General features: G+C 47.4%; 1 protein-coding gene across 1 annotated transcript in view; it reads right to left on the minus strand.

The window, feature by feature from the left end:
• The window catches only part of SPON1 (spondin 1), a 296,524-nt gene that overhangs the window by 13,657 nt on the left and 259,358 nt on the right, over nucleotides 1-23,509 (minus strand). Inside the window, exon 7 of the mRNA XM_005578559.4 lies at nucleotides 10,652-10,716. Coding sequence (XP_005578616.2) covers nucleotides 10,652-10,716 — 65 coding nt within the window. The remainder of the gene's footprint in view (nucleotides 1-10,651; nucleotides 10,717-23,509) is intronic.

Consider the following 23,509-nt stretch of genomic DNA (forward strand, 5'->3'; position numbering starts at 1 on the left):
GAGAGGGACAGAGAGTATTCAGATTCGTGGTCTCCCACTGAACTCTGCCTTTGGCCACGACGGGTTTATAACCTTCTCTGTCCCGAGCCCATCCATTGAAGAAACGTGGAGAGGACCATATACTACCACCCTATCGAGTATTTCTTTTCTTTCAGAGACAGAGTCTTGCTCTGTCACCCAGGCTGGAGTGCAGTGATGTGATCATGGCTCACTGCCGCCTCAAACTTCTGGGCTCAAGTGATCCTTGCAACTCAACCTCGCATCAGAGGGGTCATCTCCCCCAACTTCCTGTTTCCATTGCCCTCAGAAGGCAGGCACTGTCCAGCTCCAGACTGTACCCATCGGCTCACAGCTGGGAAGCAGGGACCAGCTGTAGAGTCAGAGACCTTTGGCCGACACCCCCGGTTGCTGGGAGTAACATCCTGAGTCTAAGCTATCGGAGGCTGCTCTTCAACCTCTATCTCTTTGTGTCACTCAGATTCTCAGGAATGGCTGGGACCATGTGAGATACATGGCAGCAACCACTCAGAGTGGCTGGGCAGGAAAGAGTCACATTCACAGGGCACACAGTGGGTGGCAGTCCCATATTATTTCATTTTCCCCTCATGACAATCCTGTGGGGTTAGAATTATTATCTTGTCTCGTAGAGAGGCCATGAAAGTGAGTAAGTGGTTAATGAACTAAGAGACACAGCTAGGAGGTGGCTGAGGCTTGAAGGCAGCTTGGCCTGACTCTGTACCCCCAGGCTGCTAATCATGGGGAATCCTTGGCCAGAGACCAACTGTTCTGTTCAGTCCAGCTGGCAGCTGCTCTGCCTCAGCTGTCTAGAAGTCCCTGTGCCTCTGTTGGGACCAGCTGCTTCTGGCTGCCCTCACCTGGTTCCAGAAAGCAATGACTGCAGACCCGACTGGGGCCTGGGGAACTGGGCCCCCCGGGCTCTGGTATCACCTCTTACAGCTGTGTGTCCTTGGGCAGATTACCAAACCTTTCTGTGTCTCAGTGTCCAAATCTTTAAAATGATGATCGCATATGTCTACTCCAAAGGGTTCCTGTGAATTTCAAATAAGCTAGGTTGCAGACAGTACTTAGCCCAGTGCCTGGCCCTAGAACTCTTATCACCATTAGTGTTATTGAGAGAAGCACCATAGGGCCGTATGGAGATCAGAAAGGGGACAGGTGGGAAGAAAAGACTTCCTGAGTGGACTTTCCATTTTAGCCTGATGCCAGTCTAGGTTCTGGCACAGGAGTGGAGAAGAACCTGGCCTGAGCCCTGGCTTTGGCATCTGTCGACTGACAAGGTCCTCTTGCTGCCTCCCATGCACCCCCTCCCTTATCCCACCCTACATGCTACCTAAGAAGCTCCCTGGGCCCTGACAGGCAAGCCTAGCTGCAAGTTAGCTGCGGGTTCCACTTGTACTTGCATCTATTGGGCAAGCTCTTCAGTGACTGGAAAAGTGTGGTCCTTGGACCAGCAGCATCAGCAACCTCTAGGAACTTGAAGGAAATACAGATTCTTGAGCCCCACCCTAGATTTGCTGAATTAGAGACTTGGGGTAGGACCCAGCAATTTAATAATCCCTCCAGATTTTAATATACCTCAAGCTTGAGAATGCTGGGTCCACTCATCTTTCAAGCCTCAGATCATGTCACCTCTTCGAGCGGCCTTCCTGCCTGCCTTCAGCTGAGGCAAGTATACAGCTCCAGATTCCCACACTCTGCACAGGTCTTGCCTTCATCTGAGGCAAGTACATAGCGCTGAATTTCCCACATTCTGTGCAGGTCTCTATAGCCAGACCCCAGGAATGCAATCGCTTCCTCACTGTTTCCTCTCCCCAACTTAGACCAGGAGTTCCTTGAAGGAACTCTGTGTTTTACAGCTGCATCCCAGGACCTAGGTGTCCAGTGGGCCGACTGAACAAATATGCATATGATGACTTGAGCTCCTCCACCTCCTAGCTTTAGATCTTGGGCAAGTGGCTCACCCTCTTCAAATCTCAATATCTTCATCTAGCAATATATACCTGCAGTGTTGCTGTCAGGATCAAATGAGATGCTTTATTAGGAAGCCTTTATAAACTGCTAAAGTATTGCAATGACATCATCAGCTACTTAGGCACAATCAGGGGGTTTAATTTCCTTTTCCCACGTGTGCATTTTCTGGCATGTAGGTCAGTGATTTCAACAGCTTCTTTAAAGACCTGGTTCACACAAGGATTGCAGTCTATGGAGGTGTGGCATTACCTCATGTAGGGACTCACAGGACAGGGTTCTTGTCTGCCTTCTAGTAACTGCGGAGCAGACAGCACTGGCACCTGGGTGCGGCTGCCCTCTGGGGGTATCCAGCTGTCCCCTGGGAGGCAGGTTTCCTCTTCCATTGTTACAGAGACTGACCGCTCCATCTATTGCCTTCCTGTCTTCCTAAGTATGTGATTTGAGGCCAGATTAATCATTCATGTCCTGTACCCCTGAGTGACTCTATTCACAATGGCAATCTAAGGGGACAAAAGCAGTTCTAATCCAGAGCTGTAGAAACTAAACCAACTGCCACCCTAACATACTGCCCTGAAACCTGCTCAGCCAATGGGTGTAACCATCTGGGACCAAGGCCTTGTGGAAATCATTCTCAGCAAAGGCATTTTGGCCCAATCTGTTGTATCCAAGTCTGTAGCCAAAGCGAGGTACCCTCTAGACCCTGGTAAATGTTTCAAGATGTGGGAAACATGGAGCAGCCAATTCCTGACCGTGAGGTCACATGGCTGATCACACAGTGACAGAGTAAATTTGAATCTATAAGGGCCTGAGAACAATTTTCTAGCATCTTCAGATATGCCCTGCAGCTGGAGAATCCCCCCCGACCCCGTTTATGTAACACTTCCTGGAGGAGGTATTTCCTGACCTCTCCCCAAATTGCTTAGAACTCCTATTCTACCTCCCCATAGCATGCTGAACTCACTCTTGCTTTGGAATTTCTTGTTAACATCTCCCCATCAGGTTCCAAAAGAGTGAAAACCATTTCTGTCCTGTTCATAGCTATATCCTAATGTCCGGCTTAGAACTTGGCATGCCGTGGATTCTCTTCAAATGTTTGTTGAAGTAAATGAATTAATCTAAGAAATGAACATGGAGCTCTTGTATTTCCTTTGACCTTCAAATTTAATTAAACATCACTTCAAAGTATTTATTCTAAAATAAAAATGAAATGAATAAGAATCTGTATGAGTTTTCCTTAGAAAATGCTAGATAGGACTGAAGTGCTTTAATTTGTTCAAACTGTCATAAAAATTCGTATTTATGCTTTTGTATATGCCATGTCTTCCAATACATGACATTTTGTTAATCTGGTTTCATCTTCCTATCTGGGACTCAGACTTGTATCCGTGCTCTAGCAAAGAGAGTTGATCTAGCTATACCATATCCCAGAGTATATGATAAAGCATGATAGACAAAATAGCGTGATATTCAGATAAGATAGAAATATAAATCAGCAACACAGAGAGGGGATCCCAGAAACTACATATAAGGACTATACAGAACAGGCTTTTCAAATTAGGGGTCAAGAAAAGATTGTGCAACAAGTGGGGTTGGGATAAGTTAACTGTAGCAAAAAAAATACCGGATTCACATTTAGTATACCACACAAGAAAAAAACAAAAAAAACCAGACTCAGAGTCAGATAGAAAATAACCAGATCATGGAAAAAAATAAAGCTTTCAGATCTATTAGAGAAATATTAATTTTTTCAACTTTGAAACAATACAAGCAATAATAAAGAAAGGAATTATCCATCAATGAAAAACATCTGTAAAATGAAAATGGCAGTACTGAATTGGAGAGAAAAATGACATGCTGGCAAAAAATGTCTCCACTGAGTGTGACTGACAAAGTGTTAATATCTATACTATGTACAGAGCTAATCCAAATATGTAGAAAAAGATCCCACTAGATAAAGTTATGAACAGACAATTCACATTAGATATGAAGACCCAGAGAAATGTTTCCTCTTTCTACATTTGGAGAGGCAGTATGGTGTGGAGGGAAGAACCCAGGGCACTGGTGACAGTCAGAGCTGGATTCGAATCAGCTGTTTATTTCATAGCTATGTGATGGGGGCCTCCACCTCACCTTTCTTTGCAGTTACTACACTGCCAAATGGGAGCATCATCATCCTGCCCCAAGGTTTTATTGTGAGAAAATTGCTTATCATTGTGAGGGACACATAACAGGGCTTGGTAGAGGTTGATTTCCTTCTCATTCAACTTTTCCGAACAAAATGTTCTAAAACACCATAAAAGAAAAGAGGTAAGAAAGGATTTTGAAACTGCTTCCAGAGACTTACAATCCCCTCCTAAATTACAGATCCACACCAATGAGACTCAGGAGGGTTTCCTAAACCACTCATGCTGTGTTCTGTCTCTCAACCTGTGTTTTCAAAAATCTGAATTTTCAGAGTTGCAAAAACTCAATCTGGCCACGAGAGGGCGCCCAAGTCATTCTCTAGGCTGAAGTCCTGCAGGGGTGTGTGTGGAGAAAGGTTTGAGGGAGGTTCCTGTAGCGTTGGAAAACGCTGTGTTTATAACCAGGAGGCATCTAGGACTCCAGGTCCATCTGGACGCTTAGATCTACCACCTGCTCCTCTGTCCAAGGCCCATCTTCCCTTAGCATCCCGAGGACATCGATGGACCTGTGCAGCTGTTGCAGGAGGCAGGGAGAGCCCTGATCTTCCAGCCCTGATTTAAGAGAAAGCTGTCTCTGGCCTCCCCGGGGAAGGTGGCTTTGGATTTCTGGAGAAGGCGACCATGTCTCTACTCCACTGGCCTCACAGACACGACCTTTGTCTAATCAATGTTAATCTGGCAGAGTGCCTGGAAATAATTTAAGGTGATGACAGTGGTTTGCAGGATTCATTATAAGAAAGGAAAGAAAAGTTATTTGTAAAAGTTCCAGTGATTCTTAGTATTCAAGATGCAATTGCAGGAACCGAATGATGGACATTCAGAATTGATTTGTAGGAAATCTGGGCATTTTCTACTTAGGCGCCAGAGGAACTAGGGAAGGATGTGGGTTTTGTTCAGAGTTTGCCTTTCCCGTCTCTACCTGCACCCTGGGCTGTCGGAGCCACAGCTTGATTTATTGAGCTAAACAAGTCAGCAGCTAGTTTGCTCATTCATGGCTGTCCTTTGAGAAGTGGTCCTGGGGATGAAGTGTTCTGGGGATAAAGATGCAGATCATTGAAAAACAAGTCAGTTTCAACGGGCAGGACCTTGCAAAGTAGGTCACCCTGGCTTTCCACTGGGCCGAGGGAGGCTGGAATCCCATTAACCTCAATCAGGCAGGCTCAGCAAAGAGGGGCAGGGCTGTTTCTGCAAAACAAAACTTGGCTGCATGTAGGCTTCCTAATTTGACTTCCTAATGAGATTTGGAAGAGGAAAGGGGGGACTGGGGTATGGGAAAATCAAAGGAAAATTCCTTTCCCTTAACAAGCCGGTAGCATTGAGTGCAGAGGTTTTAGGTGTTTGGGAGGTCTAAGTGTTTGCCATCAATTAATTTTGTTCTACTGGGGCCTCAGGAAGTCTGAGGGGTAGGTGAAATGTGGGAAGCTGTCCCAAAATATTCATTTCAGTTTTTCAGAAAGTCTCTCCCATCTTAAAAAAGAAAAATAAAATGCTCTTTGACTCTTTCATCCCCTTGGAGCCAGGTTCTCTTCTTTCATAGCAAACTTCACAGAAGGGTCGTCTGTACTTGCTGACTCCGTAACCTCATGCTCTGTTCACAGTTCACCCGCTCTGGGCTGTTTTTCCCCCTCATCACTCAGCAGAAAGGATTCTCCAAAAGTCACTGATGACCTTCCTGTCGATAAACCCAAAGGGCTTCCTGCAGCCCTGATCTTTCTTGTTTTCTCGGCTGCACTGGGCACAGTCGACCACCCGCCTCAAACACTTTCTTCTTTCCCCTGGATTTCTCCATACCAAGCTTCCTTATCGATTTCTTTGCTGCTCCTTTGCTGCGTCCTTTGCAGGCAAGATTCCTCAACGTTCAATAGTAGAGATCTTTGGAACTCAGTCCTAAGCCCTTGATTCCTATTCTTATGCCCTTGGCATTGATTGTCTCCCATTCCTTGAGGACTCCCAATTTTAGATCTCAGTGCAGAATTCTTGCCGTGAGTTCCAGAGCTATCTAGGCAACCGTATACTTAACACCTCTAATTGGAAATCTTGAATACATCTTAACAACATACATTTAGAACTGATCCCATGATCTTTCCCACCGAACTTCATCTAACGTTTTCAGCCTTATAAGTGGCTTCACCAACTCCTTTGTTATGCCAGCCAGACACATGGGAAACATCTTGACTGCTCTTTCTCCGCCTCCTTATTCCACCTATTGCCACAGCCCGTCGATTTTACCTCCTATGCGTCTCGCACATCTCTGTACCTCTCTCCTTTTCCGCCACCACCACCATCCTAGTGAAGTCACAGTTAATTCTCTCTGGTTTTCTGTAGTAGCCCCCCTCACTGGGCTCGCCACATCTACCCTTTCACACAGGCGCCAGTGTTGCTATTGCTTTTTATTTTTTAGTGCAAATATGATCATGTCGTCCTTGTGCTTAAAACCCTTCAATGATTTACCATTATTATTATTTGAGAGAGGGTCTCGCTCTTGTCACCCAGACTGGAGTGCATGGCTCATTGCAGCCTCAACCTCCTCGGCTAAAGTGATCCTCCTGCCTCAGCCTCCCAGGTAGCTGAGACCACAGGCACATGCCACTATGCCTGGCAAATTTTTTAAACTTTTTATGGATGGGGGTCTTGCTTTGTTGCCCAGGCTGTTCTCAAACTCCTGGGCTCGAGTTAGCCTCCTGCCTCCACCTCCCAAAGTGTTAAGATTACAGGTGTGAGCCACTGCCCCTGGTCTTACTCATTACTTTTAATGCAAAAATTCAAATAAAAAATTTCAAATGTTACATGGCATGGCCTCACACCAAACTCATCTTTGATTTCTGGATCTAGTTAGACCAAAGCCTTTCAGTGCCTTAGACATACTCTACTTCCTCCTCATACAGGGCCTTTGCACATGATGGTCTCTCCAGATTTTCTAGAATGTTCTCCCCTTTTCTTCTTTGCTTAGTTAACGCCTACTGCTTCCTTAGATCTTAGCTTCATTGCCTTTTTAGTGGGGAGCTATCTCTAACCCCCAGGCACTCTCATGGCACTTTATGTCTTTCCTTCATAGACGTGTCACATTTATTTGTGTGATCATTTAGTAAATATCTCTCCCCACTGAATTGTAATCTCCATAAGGAACTGTGCTGTGCTTACCACAGTGTCCCTAAGCACCTTTCACAGGACTTTTTTTGGGGGACTCTCCTATCAAGGATGTTTCAATCTTCCTTGATAGGATACAGGGTAAGTGAAAGTCAGATTTTGTTTGTTTTGGGGTAGGTGTGAGACCATTCGGTGTGGTCACATTGTTAATTTCATGCCAATCAGAAGGCTCATTAGCAGGTATATATGTCTTCATTAATTTAAACATAGGAATATGAATGAATTATTACTTAATTGGAAGGATCTTGTTATAGTGAAAAGCACAGGCATTAGAATCAGCCGGGTACTGTTGGCATTCTATATCCACCCTTGCTGTCATATGACCTCTGAGTCTCAGTAGTTTGGTCATTGGTAAAATGGACATTGCAATACCTACCTCATGGTTATTAGGATTAAAAGGGATAATAAAGGTCAGTGCCTACTTGGACCCAAGGAGATGCTGAAAGTAAAAGGACTGCTCTCTCTTTCCTCTCTCCCTCCCTTCCTATCTCTTTCCTGAATGTGCTTTGATTTGTAGTTTACATCTTCCTAAGCCCAGGCTCCTCAAGAGAAAACCGGCAGAAAGATTCCTTAACGGTACAAAAATTGGTACCCACAAACTCTCCCCACCCCTACCTTCCTTTGATCCCCTCCCCACTTAGAGGACCAGAAGTGAGGGGTTCTTTACACACAGGTTCTGGGAGCCGAGGAACTGGGAGAATCTGAGGAGACAGCATAGTAAGGATATTCAGGGTGACCCGACTGGTAACTCACATTAATTATGCAAAGGGCACTGAGGGCTTTTGTGAATTCACATCGTTGTTTTTTGGTAGGACAGGTATGAGATGGGCAAAGGTGCATCTGCCAGGAGAGCGCCTTGGGCAGGCCCTCCCTCGTGTTGCTTCTCTTGGAGGGCAAGGCATTTCCTGGGCTGGGTGGGTTTTTTCCTGCCCTGGTGTGAGCTTCCTTAGGGAGGATCCAGAGCAAGGCTTAGAGCTCACAGCAGGCTAGAAAAGGCCTCCATGCAGCCAGCTGGGCTGCCCTGGGCCAGCTGTCTGAGTGTTGGTCTCTTTTTCCCTCCTCAGGCCTCCACTCAGAGCCTCAGCTCCACCCAAACCTGGGCCAGTCCTGACCAGCGCAAGGAACACCTTTCAGGCGTAGCCCCATGTCCCTCCTGCACACAGCAGGAGGGGGATCTGCCCCTGCTCTGGGGCTCCAGAGCCACTCCTCACTCTAACATTTATCCCCTTGGAGTTTACAAGGCTGCCATGATGACGTTATATTTTATATATTCAGGTTATATGGTGCTGCCTGGACTTGTGCAAAGGGAAGACCTGGAGTGGCACAACTTTGTCTGTTGTCTGTCTCCCCTCGGGCTGAGTGTTCCAGAGAGCTAGGACTGCGTGTGCAGGGCTGGCGCACAGTAGGGGATGGGCCATTAGTTTGCCGAATGGTTAAATGTGCAGGTTTCAGGTGCCTCACCATAGTTTCTGTGTTCCCAGCCAGTCAGCTATGAGCACTCCTCCTCCCTCACCCCCGCTGCCCTATCCTGGGGCATCTTCCTTTTGAATGTCCAGCACTTTCCTCCCTTCCTCTCCTGTGGATTTTGCCTTTTCTCCCACTGAGCAGTGTCTCCCACATTGCTCATGTTGTTGCTGTCTTCAATATCGGTGTTAATGGATGTAGACTACTCCCTAGCGGGGCTGGCCAAAGCTTCTTCATAAACCATCTTCTTGGGGTCAGTCAGGAGCTTCTTCTCCTCCAGGCCTTGCATCTTTAAAGGATAAGCAGAATCAAGTCTTGTTCAAGGATCTGCCCAGGATTCAGGGTGGCCTGCATGAGGTGCAGTATGGGGAGGCCAGAAGATGAACCCTGACGTGTGTTTCGCCCACCTGTGCACACTAAACTAAGGAGTGTGGACTTGATCTTGACACTAAGCGAGGTCACAGAGGGATGAAGAAGGAGAGGACACAACAGATTTGGATAATTTTTTGTTGTTGTTGAGACACAGTCTTACTCCCATCACCTAGGCTGGAGTACAGTGGCGCGATCACGGCTCCCTGCTGCTTGACTCCCTGGGCCCAGGTGATGCTCCTACTTCAGCCTCCTGAGTAGGTGGGACTATAGGGCATGTGCCACCATGCCCAGCTAGTTTTTTATATTTTTAGTAGAAGCAGGGTTTTGCCATGTTACCCAGGCTGGCCGGAGGATTTGGATTTTTTTTTTTTTTTTTTTGAGACAAATTCTCACGCTGTCACCAGGCTGGAGTGCAGTGGTGCAATCTTGGTTCGCTGCAACCTCCGATTCCCTGGTTCAAGTGATTCTCCTGCCTCAGCCTCCCGAGTAGCTGGGATTACAGACATGCGCCACCATACCCAGCTAATTTTTATATTTTTAGTAGAGATGGGGTTTCACCATGTTGGCCAGGATGGTCTCAATCTCCTGACCTCGAGATCCGCCCGCCTTGGCTTCCTAAAATGCTGGGATTACAGCGTGAGCCACTGCGCCCGGCCAAGATTTGGATTCTTAAAAGATCGCTCTAGTAACTGTGGATGAGGAATTGGACTGAGGGAGACTACAGCAAAGGAAAGAGGTGACGTGGTGCAGGTGAGAAAGGGTGATGGCTGGAAGGAATGGGAGGAGAACAGCCAAGTAAGGACTGATTTGTGAGCTGCTCAGAAGGCAGAATCCACAGGGCTTTGAGACTCACTGTACTTTCAATATTTCTCCACATGGAGAACAGCAGGTTTGTTGAAGGTGATGGGACCCATTTGGGACATGATGAGTTTAAGGTCCAGGTGGACCATTCATGGAGAGGTGTCCAAAAACCTGACGGATATACCACTGTATCTATCTATCCATCCATTTGGCAGGAGGTCGTTTTGGAGACTGTCAGCATACGCCTAGTCACCTGACTCAAGGGCAGATAAAATCTCTATGGGACAGAGGAGACAGAAAAGAAATGGGACTGAGAATGGAAGCCAGGGTAAATCTGACTTTCCACACGTCAGACTGGCTAAGCGTGAGTATAACCTGTATGCTCTGAGGGTGAGGGCATGTTCGGTCTGTTGTGGCTGAGAACATTGGTGAACACGGAACAGTTAATCCTCACATCTGAGTTGGGTCCACTGTGGCATCAAGGCCATTGGGGGAAAACAGAGCCTGAGCCTGCATCCTTGAGAAGATAGGGCAGGTGTGATGCTCTGCACCTAGAAAGCATCTTGCCTGCTTGTTAACGGAGAAGTATTGCTAATTTTAACAGCATAGCTGGTATGTGGTGGCCATTAGGTAGGTGGCCTTGAGAAGGGGCTAGGATAAGACAGGCCAGGCGAGGGACTTGTGTTACTTACACGTTGAGAGGCTGCCAGGCTGGCCACTGGGCTTTGGCTTTGATGACGGTGAGGACCTCATCACTCTGCAAAAAAGGACCACAAATATTTAGTGAACAGAGCAGGGCTCATGGGAACAACAGGGCTTTGAGCTGGTGACACCGTTCACCCCACTCCCTCACCTGCTGTTGGAACTCTTCCTGCCTGGGTTTAGAGCCACCTTTCTCTGGGATGGGGGAATCCTGGGGTCTCAGTGATACCAGGAGAGGGGACTGAGTGTCTAGGTATGTCCTGGACACTGAAGGGCCACTGAGTCACACCTTTGGTTTCCAGCTCAGCCCATCCCTTCCCCACTAGAGCAGAGATCTGGCCTGGATTCTGCTGTGGTTGGCCAGACTCCCATGTCATGTCCATTCCAGAGGGCAGAGCCATGCTCTGTGTCCAGACACTGAGTGGGGCCTGCTCCAGGCCAGCTGGGTCAGCAGAAGCTGCAATGTGGCTAACACCTGGCCCCGAGGACTGTCCCCCCAAGGCCTGTCCTGCTGGTGAGACCCATGGCTGGATCAGACTCCCTTGGACGAGGAGGCCAGCACAAAGCTGAGGCCCCACACCCGTGGTGCTCCTCAGGTTCTCTGGCTCTGTTTTGCTTTGGATGATGAATAAAGCATGATAAAGTTATTTTAGGGATAACTGGGAAACTCGAAGTAATTTTTTGAGGAATAATTTGATAATTAACATTTTGAAGGAAAGCATTGAATGGTCATCATAGGGCAAAAATCAGAACTTTGTTGATCTTGCTTAACTTTGAGGTTTGGTTGGGATTTTGTTTTCAATTACCCACTGCGGGTGAGGGGTGCCATGATCTTTGCAAGGCTGGAGGCCTCCACAGGCCGAAGTTCAGCTTTGGTGGGGAGCTTTCCCCAGAGTAGAGTCAGCTGGCCCTGTATTACCCCTTACCCTGGCCCGGGCCCAGCAGTGCTCAGACACAATAGTCCATTGTGTGTAGAAAACTCCAGAATGTCACCAGCTGGGGAAGGAAGGGCTTTGTTGCCAACTGAACAGATCCCTGAGTTCCAGGGGAAGAGACTTGCTTGGCTGGCTCATGGCGACAAGGCTATAGTCCTTAGAGTCGTGCCTGGCAGCAGGTGCCTAGAATATAGTTAGGATGCATTGTGACCTTCTCCCTGGTTGGGTACCTTGCTCAGAAAATCCCACAGCCCCATGGAGACTGGAAGGAAGGAGGACAGTGCCGTCTCTGAGGCTCAGGCCCAGAGGTTATAAAATGCTTTCTGGTCCAGCGCTTCCCATTTACCATGCAGGAAAGGGGCTGTTGGGTGGTGGTGGTGCAGAGGAAGTCGGCTTAGCCAGACCCAGTGTGGTCTGGGCTCCTACAGACAGTCCTGGGCGAGGAGAAGGGCCCACAAAGACAGGCCAGCAGCGGTGAGCCACCCAGGAAGCTTGCAGCCTCCACCTAGGCTCAGGCTCCCTGGGGTGCCCTCTTTGCATTAGATGAAAAATATCTTCGGATGCACAGACACCCCAACATTCATACGTCTGCAGGCAAAGCATTTCCCAACAGAGCAGTTACGTTTCTCATGCAAAATATATTTATTTGTTTACAGTGTATCCCTTCTTCCCTCCTAAGAAATACCTGTTGAATGACCGAGAAGTTGTTTATCCTGAAGTCACATATAGAACACAACTTATCTGTCTCCTGAGTGCCAGCTCTGTATCTCCCCAGACCTGGTTTTCCTCCAGTCATCTCATATGCCTCATGGCTGAGCCCTTCCTCTGACCTCAGAGTCCTGCTCCTCCTCCAGCAGCCCGGCCTGGGTTGAAGGCACAGCTCAGGCACGCCAAACACCACCAGCTCCCTTCACCCCTGACACCGGTCAGGTTGAGGCCTCCAGTGTTCACCTCCTTCCACAGTCTCCCCTCTGGCCACACTGTCTCCAGTATCTTCTTGCTTCCCCCAGTTCATCCTCTACTTGCTGCAAATCTGACCATATCTGTCTCCTGCCAAAACCCTTCAAAGGCTCCTGGTAATTTCCATGACAATTTCTTACTTCCTGAGTTTTGCTTACGTGGTCCTCATCATCTAGTTCTGCTCTACTTTTTTTCTTTGATTTTTAATTCCAGAATAATACACACATTGTGGAAAACTTTAGCATCACAGAAACTCACGACGTAAATGTTGAACACAGTCTACTTCAACAGCGACCCTGCCTTCTGTCTCCTTCTCCCTTTCCAGAATATTACAGCGTGGTGTGTTATCTTTCCAAATCTTCTACGATGCACATGTAAGGATGTGTGTGTGTGTGCATGCATTATATTTAGCTTTCCCGCCAAATTTGTGTCATACTGAATATCTTGTTCTGTACCATGACTTTAAAATATTTCCTTAATGTCATATCACAGGAAACTCTCCATCAGTATATACTATATACTATATATACTATGTATCTTATCTCTCTTTTTTGATTTTTAAAGTGTTAGATATCTTCAAATTATGGCAAGCCGGGTCAAGACTTATAAAAAGGGAATCGGAGATACTGTCTGATGACAATCCCTTTGCTCTTGAAGAAATATTTCACTAGAAAATAAAATCAATGTGGGTGGAGTGAAGGTGGCTGCCAAGTTAGCTGGCCCTGCAGATTCACCTCGCTTTACAGTTAAATTTTAGTTTACAGGTCCCAGCTAACATAGTGATTTTGCTTTTGTAGTATATAACTCTACACACACACACACACACACACACACACACACACACACACACACACACACACACACACACACTATTGCTTCTTGGCCTTTTGGCCAAGATCAAATGTACAACTCCACAAATACAGTTGGGACCCTACATTACCATTTATTTATGGTGATGAAACTCCATTTAGATCTATGGAGGCTCCAAGGATGGTGGGTCCATGTGTGTGGGCATGACAGCTTCCTGCTGTGAATCTTTTCATCTAGTGGTTACACAACATCTGCATGGTCAACAGCTTATTGTTCTCTTTTTTGGCGATCATTTGAGTTAAATGAAATAGAAAGCAGGAGCATTCTACCACACTTATTTAAAAAGCTACATATTTTTGTTGAAGCAGCAAGTTATCTGGTAGAACTTAACTTCTACAGGATCAGAGAGAATCTTCCTCATTTATGGCCATATCTCCATGCCCACGGCTGCTCAGTAGATTGTTGAAAAAGCAAAGTCACACCATTCTCTTTGATGTATGCAGACAGTTATGTAGCAGGGGATATTCTCTAACTTATTCCACTGGCACCATTAGTAAATATTTAGTTGTTTTCACAAATGATGCTGTGATGAAGACTCATGTACATATTTATTTGCTCATACATCCAAGGATTCCTGTGTCATTGAGTCAAAGGAGTGATCAAAACATGAAGCAAATTTAAAATTGTAGTCGGCCCTACCAAATTGCCGTCCAAATGTCTGTACTAATTTCTACTCCCAGCAAGGATGTGTATGTGCCCATGTTCTCAATTTAGGGCACACAAGATACTCTTCATCATTTTTAATGCTTATGAATCCAGCAGGCAGGAAAGTAGCGTAGTTGAGAAGCATAAGCTCTTGAATCATACCTGAGGTCATATGCTGATGGTACCATTTACTAGCTCTGTGTTTTTGTTTTGTTTTTGAGACAGGGTCTCATTTTGTCACCCAGGTTGTAGTGCAGTGGCACGATATCAGCTCACTGCAGGCTCAGGCTCCTGGGCTCAAGCAATCCTCCCACCTCAGCCTCCTGAGTAGCTAGGACTGCAGGTGTGCACCACCACCCATGGCTAATTTTTGTATTTTTGTAGAGATGGAGTTTCACCACATTGCCCAGGTTGGTCTTGAACTCCTGAGCTCAAGTGATCTGCCTGCCTCGGCCTCCCAAAGCGCTAGGACTATAGGTGTGAGCCACCGTGACCTGCCAAGCTCTGTGTTTTTTGGCAAGTCTCGTGACTCTCTTAGTTTTCTCATCTGTGAAATAGGGTAAAAAGAGGATCTTCTGCATGGGGTTGTTAGGGGGACTAAATGACAACTCATGTAATGTGCCAGTGAAGTGCCTGGCACATAGCAGGTACTCCATCAATATTACTCATCATTCTGATTCTTACTTACATTCAGGCCAAGTTGGTATCAGAATTGACTTGTGCTGCCTGAGTACAGAGACTGGAGCACACAGTTGCAGGTACAAACCCACAAAGCCTCAGGAGAACTTCCCTCCATTGAAAGCCAAGCTCTGCGTCTCAGGGAGCATATGATGGAAGGCTTATGTAGCTTGGATGGGGGCACTGGGGCCCTGGGCATTTCATATTCTGAAGAACGAAGGACTTAAATTCAGAGTAAGCAACCCACACTTCAGACTTAAATGAAAAGCTTATTTTAACAAGTCTCTAAGGCACAGACAGGAACTTTCAAGAATCCTTAGAGCCCCTCTCAGCTCCCACAGGACCCTTTTCAAACAAAGTGTTTCAGGGCATCCACAGTTCATGCTTCGTTAGGATGATGCCAATTAAAATAGGAAAAAACCCAAAGATACTACAGGCCACTCATAGTCATCTTCCATTTTGCTTTTGTAAGCATACTGTGGGGCTATAACAGCTGTACTTGTACCTCACAGTTACTGGTACCAAATGGGAACAGCACATCCCCTAACAGGCCATGGGCTGAGGTCAGGTCTGGAGGAAGTGGGTTCATGTGGAATGAAAACAGATCTGGAACAGATCTGTTCTGGAGGCAGCAATTACATCAGTACCAGGAGGTAAACAGGGTGGTCTGAGCAGAACAGACAGTAAGGCTGTGAGTCTAGGGTCAGGGCTGGTGTCTGAACCAGTCTTACCCCACGCCGTCCCTCCCCCGCACTCCAGAGCCAGCACCCAATGAGGGAGAGCTCTGAGCATCTCAACTGTGCCCATAGCAGAAGGCCAGAGTCTGTCACCTCCCCCTGTCCCTTTCTTGCTAACTTTTTGACTTTGTCTTCCAGTCCCGAACCACAAGCCATTTCCTCATCCTAAACATTCCTTTGCCCCTGGTAGCACTGAGGCTCAGACCTCAGTATGGAGTCAGCCTGGCCAACTTCCCTGATGCCCCTACCATCTCTCCTCCCAGGAAGAGAAATGGGATGCAATCCATGATCATGGTGGGAAAGGAATAGACACAGGTGGACATAGCGACAATAATAAAACAATTATTTATTTTTTATGTGCTAAGCATCTTGCTAACCTTATAAATTGCCTAATAGATAGCATCTGATTTAATCCTTATAACACATTTGCAAGGTGGGTATATACTTTTTAATCCTCAGAAACACATTTAATTCGGCCAAATTAGTTTCACAGTCAGCCGACTGAGCTAGAGTTTAGACCTCAGTCTGATTCTAGAGGCCACACTCGTTGCCACCGTGAACCCAGGCAGAGGCGGACTGAAAGTACACACTGTGGCCCAGGAGAACCAGGCCCACCCCTCCTACTTCTGCTGCTCTTAAGGGCATGTCCTAGCCTACTTTCAGTTCTGCGTATCACAGCCACACGTGGAAGACTATCAGACTATGTTCACAATGCTGAACGTTAATGCTGTTCTGAGAACAAGTTTTGATGAAGCCGGGCTCCTTGGGCTGAAGAAAAACTGTCTGCTACTAAACAGGGGAAAATCCAGTGCCACTAATTGCAAATGCAGTGATACACAGCTGTACACACAGTGTGCATTCCCCCATTCAACAGCTTGTTTCTTACAGAAAGCCTTGGAAATAGCTATCATGCTCTCCACTGCAGGTGAGGAAGCTGAGGCTCAGAGAAGTCAGGTCACTTGCTGACCACACAGGAACCACGATTCCAACGCAGGTGTACCTGACTCCAAAACTCACATTCTTTCCACTTTCCCTGACTGTCCTTCCTCTCCATCCTTCTCTGCTCCCTCCCCCATGTTGCTCATTTTGCAGCCAGAGCACAGCTGACCCTGGTTGGTGGCTTTCTCCAAGGAGCCCTTGCTTTGAGGTACAGGCTCACTGGGGTTCCCTCTGGGAGAGCAGCGTCTGGAACCTTGCATAGGGATCCTGGTGAGCACTATTTGGCCCATTATTTGCTTTTTCCCTTTCCCAGTTGCCATGCACAAAAAATATCCATCCTGACAGCTTCTAACTCTGAAGGTAACTTTTTCATGCCTGGGTGAGTGTCCCGGTGATGAGTAGCAGGAAATGGGCCATTTTATGAGGTGATCACGGGGCTGTAAGCATCTTTAAAACCAATTGTGCCCAACAGTTGCCTCCTCTCATTTCTACAGGCTCTGGGCTTCTCAGGTCATAAATAAAACAGCTCATATTTGGTGGCACGTTATAGTTTGCCCACGGTCTACACTGCTGCCCTCTGAGGAAGGCAGGCAGGTGTCCCCATTTCTCAGGTGAGGCAACAGAGACTCACCTCTCCTCTGACAGCAGACTCACTGCTCCCTTCAAGGCACCAGTGACCTCTCTGTGCCAAAGCCAAAGTCAGTGCCCAGCTCTCGGCTCTCATGGCCTCTCAGCAGTATTTGACACAGCTAGTCACTCTCTCTGCCTTGAAAAGCTTTCTCCTCGGCTCTGGGACTTGCTACCTCTGATTTTCTTTCCACTTCATCAGCTGTTCCTTCTCAGTCTCCTTCGCTGACTCCTCTTCACTTTCCTCTAAAGCTTGAAGTGCCCCAGGGCTCAAGCCTTTGGTCTTCTTCTCTTCTATCCACACTCCCTTGGTGATTGCATTGAGTCCCCTGCCTTAAAAAGCCAACTGTGTGTGTGCTGGTGATTCCTAAGCTGTAATCTTCTACTGCAAACTGGCCTCTGATTCTAGACTTGCATATCGGCCACTCAGCATTTTCATCTATATATCTAAGTAGCATCTCAAACTCAGCAACATGCCTGAAACCAAACTCCTGATCTTCCCCTCCCTAAGGCCAGCCTCCTTCATTCTTCCCATCCCATTGCATGGCAATGCCGTACTTCCATTTCCATCCATCCTGGATGCCTCTTTCTCTCCCACCATGCATCTCATCCATCGGCACACCCTGTCAATTCCACTTCCAAAATATCTTCATGATCCAGCCACTTTCCATCTCCTGCCTGCCTCCATCCTGATCCAAGCCACTATCATTGCTCAGCTAGATGAGTGCGGTTGCTTCCTAGCAGGTCTCTCTACCTCCCCTCCCTCCCTCTAGACTCTTCTTCATGCAGCAGTCATATCATGCCATTCCTCTGGCCAAAATCCTCCAGCAGCTTTGCATCTCACAGCAGACAGGACCTTGCTCTGGTCCCCCGTGCCCTCCATGGTCTACCTGTCCTCCTGAGCGTCATCTCTTACTACTCTTCCCCAACCTGGCTTTCAGCATCCTGGACTTCTTATGTATCTTTAAACATGCCAGGCACACTTTGCACTTGCTCTTCCCTGTGCCTGGAATGCTGTTCTCCCAGACACCAGAACACTCTCTCCTTTGTTTCCTCCAGGTCTTTGCTCAAATGTCAGCTTCTCAGGGAAGCCTTTGATGTCCATGGCAGGTCCCTGCTCCCCTTTTGACTCAGCATCCCTATTCCTTTATCCCAGTATCTTTTCTCCATAACATTTGCCATTATCCAGTTGACTGTGCATTTTGCTTATTATTTTTTTTTGAGGCAGGGTCTTTCTCTGTTGCTTAGGCTGGAGTGCAGAGGCATAATCATGGCTCACTGTAGAATGACCTCCTGGGCTCAAGCCATCCTTCTACCCTCAGCATACCAAATAGCTGGGACTACAGGTGCCTGCCACCATGCCCAGTTAGTTTTTAAATTATTTGTAGAGATGGGGTCTTGCTTTGTTGCTCAGGGTGGTCTCAAACTCCTGGGCTCAAGCCATCTGCTTGCTTCAGCCTCCCAAAGTGTTGGGATTACAGGTGTGAGCCACTGTGTCCTGCCTTATTTACTTTTTATTGTCTATCTCCCCCTGCTAGAATGGAAGCTCCAAGAGGGTGAGGGTGTTTGTATGTTTTGCTCCCTGCTGTACTATCAGTGTTTAGATCTATGCTGGGAACACACTCAGCTAATACTTCTTGGATGAATGAGAGGCTGTGATGAGGAAGGGGCTGGTGTCTTCCGAGCCCCAGTCCGTGAACACTCTCTTGACCTAGGATGGAGCCAGAGTAGTGTGAAGTGACACTCATCGACCTGGGTGTTAGCTCGAGGCGCTGGAGGAGCAGTGAGAGCCCCAGCATAGAACTGTGCCAGCACTGCCAGGTAGAGGAGGGGAAGGGACAGCATACACGGGCCACTTTGGGAACCATGGTCAGAGCTCACAGGTTCTGAACCTGGCTCAGGTGGGCAGGCTGGCTGGCTGTTCATAAGTGCTTATTCCACGCCCCATCCCCTGGGAAGCAGCTGCCATCACAAGCTGCTGTCTGATCAGCTATTTCAGAGCCAGAGAAAGTATCTGAAGCCTATTAGCAGATCCACTAGAAGATGATGCGTTTGCACAGAAGCATTTCAAATTCAATTTCTTTTTATTTCTTTTCAAACACAGCTTGTAATTCCGATGGGAAAATTGCATAATGTCCATAGATAACAATTTTCCCCTGAGATGGTTTTGTGGAAGCAGCTTGGCATTTCTGAAGCCAGAGAGGAAGGGCCCATCAGAGCTGTTTTGGGCCTGCCCCACTGCCCCTCCGCCCAAGGGCTGCCTCCGGTGGGTGGGAGCTCTGAGGACTCACATCACCCTATTACCTTCTGTGTGCTGGCACTGGCCATCGGCATTTATTTAGCTTGTCCTTTGGTAACTGAAGTACTATCCTGGGTTTAACCTCATTTTCTGCATTTTTATTATGTTCTTTTTAGTGCTCATGCAAGTCAGCTGCTCCCCTGAGTGAAATCAGTGAGCAAAGGAGCAGAAGAGGCTGATGGGGCATGCCTGCCTCCCATCCCACCAGCCTCCAGGACCTGCTCTTTCGTAACCTGCCTCCCCATCTTCTACCCGACCTTCAGCAGTCAGAAAAACCTTAGTGCCAAGGCCAGAGCAAAGAAGGGAAAAAGAGGCCACAACAGAAGATATTCAAACATCATGTAGGTGATGCTAAATCCAAACAGGAGGAGAACATCAAGCAGCGGCTATCTGCCTTCAAACAGAAGGGGCTGCGAGGAAGCCCAGCCCGTGAGCCAGGCCATATCTGACTGGAGGTGCTTCAACCTGTAAGGATAGTGCCCCTTTCAGCACCCCTAACCCTGCCCCATGGGAACACCTCCTGTAGTCTTCAAGAAACAGCATTGGTGGCTGGGTGTTTTGGCTCACACTGTAATCCCAGCACTTTGGCAGGCCAAGGTGGATGGATCACCTGAGGTCAGGAGTTTGAGACCAGCCTGGCCAACCTGGTGAAACCCCATCTCTAAAAGTACAAAAATTAGCTGGGCATGGTGGCGGGCACCTGTAATTCCAGCTACTTGGGAAGCTGAGGCAGGAGAATCGCTTGAACTCAGGAGGCAGAGGTTGCAGTGAGCTGAGATTGCGCCATTGCGCTCCAGACTGGGCGACAAGAGCAAAACTCCATCTCGAAAAGAAAGAAAAAGAAACAGTATTGGACACTCCTCAACAGTGATTCCCATCCCCACTGCCATCCCAGGGCAGGTCCCGTCCCAGAAGCCAGCATTAGAGCAGGGGCCGCATTGCATCCCTTCTATATCGCCAGCACCAGCCTGGCTTGTAAGAGGTATGCAGGGAATATTTAAGGGGTAAATAATGAATGAATTAATTAAACAATTAGTTAATAATAAACTAGAGGAAGCCTCTGGCCTTGGCTGCCCTCCCAGAGGGTTTAGGGGCTCTTGTTCGGAGTGTGATGGGACTGGGACATGGCTGAGGGGTTTGTGAGCAGAAGAGTGGTATGGCCTGATTTATATTTTTAAAGGATCCTGCTGGCTGCTATGGGAAAGTAACTGGAATGGGGCAAGGTGGAGAGCAGGGACCCCAGGCAGGAGGCCATTGATGTATCTGGTGACATAGGACCAGGGAAGAGCAATGGGAGGGGTGGCAAGGCATGGTATGCAGACATATTTTACAGGTTGGCTGGGCATTATCTACTGACGAATTAGATGTGAGGTGTAAAACAAAAAGGGATCAAGGATGACTCCAAAAGGAGGTGTCATGTAGGAAGCTAGATATATAAGGCTGGATCTCAATGGAGAAGTCCAGGCTAGAGATGTAAACTCCAAGTCATCAGCATAGAGACTGGTAGTTAAAGCCACAGAATAGATTTCCCGGGGAGTGAAGGGAGGCAGAGGAGAGGATGGGGGAGAGCCAAGCAGACTAAGGTGCAATGGCCAGAGAGATAGGAGGACACCAGGACCTGCCCAGGGCCTCTTCAGAAACCCCATGCTGCCCCCATTGCTACCTCTGTGGCCCCTGTTTACTGCTGCCCTACTGCCCCCCTGCCACGTGCTCACTGCTGCTGCCACTGCCCCACTGGCCACTACTGAAAATACAAGGGAAGCAGGTTCAGGAAAGATGGGGGTGAGCTAGCGGAGCCAGCAAGCCCAGACAGCACTTTTTGAGAAGTTTGCTGTGGAGCTGAGAAAAATGGCAGTAGCAGGAAGGACATGTGATTATTTTTTAAAAGATGTGTAATATGAGGGCAAGTTTGTATGTCCAAGTGTATAATCCAATACAGAAGATAAATTCATATTGCAGGAGAGAGGGAGGGTGCAGTTGCAGGAATGGAACCCTAAGGTGAGATCCAGACCTGGGAGGGAGGAGTGGTCTTCCAGCATTGCCAGAGTGGGGAGGGAAGAAGGAGGCCGAGGACAGAGCTGCAGATGCTCCGGTTACTGGTTAACTGCAGGTGCTCTGGTTAGTGGTGACAGGCATGAGCCAGAGAGCATGTGGGTTGGGTTACTGGGGCTGATGGTGAGGACTCATTCATCCAGCAATGATAGATGGAGCCCCTAGTCCATTCCAGGCCTATTCCACATGCTGGAGAGAGAGCCCTGAACAGAAGACACACCCATCCTTGTCCTCAAGGAGCTTACATTCCGGAGGAGGAGGCAGACATAACAGCTACACGGTGTGTCCAGTGATGATTGGCTCTCTGGGGAAAATACAGCCAGGAAGGGTGAGGGGGAGGGCCAGGAGAGGGCGAGAGAGTTATGCTGTAATTTTAAATAGAGTGGTGGAAGAAAGCTTCCCCAATAAAGTAACTCAAGTATTTTAAGAAACAGATGCTGATGCACATGAAAGGGCCAGGAAAGAACTCTACCAAAATGAAAATATACCTCACATACTGAAATGAGGTCTTTAGAATTTAAAAACATAACCATGTTTTGGCCACACACACACACTCACGCACACACACACGCATACACACACAGGGTCGGGGCAGAGAGAAGCAAAAAGAATGACCCTATAATCCCACCATCCTTACCCGGCAGCTTTCATCAATTGCAATATTCATTTGCTTTGTCATAGTTGACATCATAACTTATGCACAAAACACACACACACACACACGTATATACTTTTGTATCTTTTTTTTTTTTAACATATTGCTATATAGTCTTTGGATTCACCATTAAAAAAAGTCGTGTTACAAATGAGAGTATCTCTAAGATATACTAAATGTTAAAAGGAAACTATAGTACAGTTTGTATAGTAATCTATTTGTATAATCTATTTACTTTTGTGGAGGGGGTGGTAAGGATAAAGGAAATTGTGTGGGTATATATTTCTAGTTGCATAAAGTATCTCTTGAAGGATATATAAGAACATTACAAAAATCAGCTGTCTCAGGGGAAGGGAACTGGGTAACCAAAGAGCAAGGAAAAGGCTTATCACTGTGTAACCTTATATATCTTTTGACTTTCAAACCATGTGAATATATTACCATTAAAAAAATGGAGGCTGGGGCCAGGTAGGGTGGCTCACGCCTGTAATCCCAGCACTTTGGGAGGTCGAGGCAGGTGGATCACGAGGTCAGGAGATCAAGACCATCCAGGCTACCACGGTAAAACCCTGTCTCTACTAAAAATACAAAAAATTAGCCAAACGTGGTGGCAGGGACCTGTAGCCCCAGCTACTCGGGAGGCTGAGGCAGGAGAATTGCTTGAACCTGGGAGGTGGAGGTTGCAGTGAGCTGAGATCGTGCCACTGCACTCCAGCCTAGGTGACAGAGCGAGACTGTGTCTCCAAAAAAAAAAAAAAAAAAAAAAAAAAAGGCAGCTGGGAACAGTGGCTCATGCCTGTAATTCCAGCACTTTGGGAGGCTAAGGCAAGAAGATTGCTTGAGTCCAGGAATTCAAGACCAGCCTGGGCAACAGAGTGAGACTTCGTCTCTACAAATAATAAAAATGAAACATAAAAAATAAATTAGCTGGGTGTGGTGGCACACACCTGTAGTCCCAGCTACACAGGAGGCTGAGGTGGGAGGATTGCTTGAGCCCAGGAAATCAAGGCTGCATAGAGCTGTGATTGTGCCACTGCACCCTAGTCTGGGTGACAGAGTGAGACCCTGTCTCAACACCATGAACGAACGAACGAACGAAAGCGAGAGAGAGAAAGAGAGAAAGAGAAAGAAAGAGAAAAGAAGAAAGAAAGAAAAAGAGATAGAGAGAAAGAGAAAGCAAGAGAAAAGAATTAAGAAAGAAAGAGAAAGAAAGAGAAAGAAAGAGAGAGGAAGAGAGAGAGTAAGAAAAATGGAAAGTGAAAAGGAAAGGTCGCATCCAAGCCTGTTTCTCAGGGTTTTCTCAACTGGTTAGTCATGAAGGCTTTTGAGGTGGGCATTGTGTGAGGCTGACCCTGCCTGTGGAGGAGAGTAGGGCGGACGTCTAGACCCGATGGGCTTGGAGCCAAGGCAGCGGCTGGGAAGGTGGGCAGAGAGACAGATCGCCATGGCAG

Source organism: Macaca fascicularis, chromosome 14, assembly GCF_037993035.2.
Source record: "Macaca fascicularis isolate 582-1 chromosome 14, T2T-MFA8v1.1".
Classification (NCBI taxonomy): domain Eukaryota; kingdom Metazoa; phylum Chordata; class Mammalia; order Primates; family Cercopithecidae; genus Macaca; species Macaca fascicularis.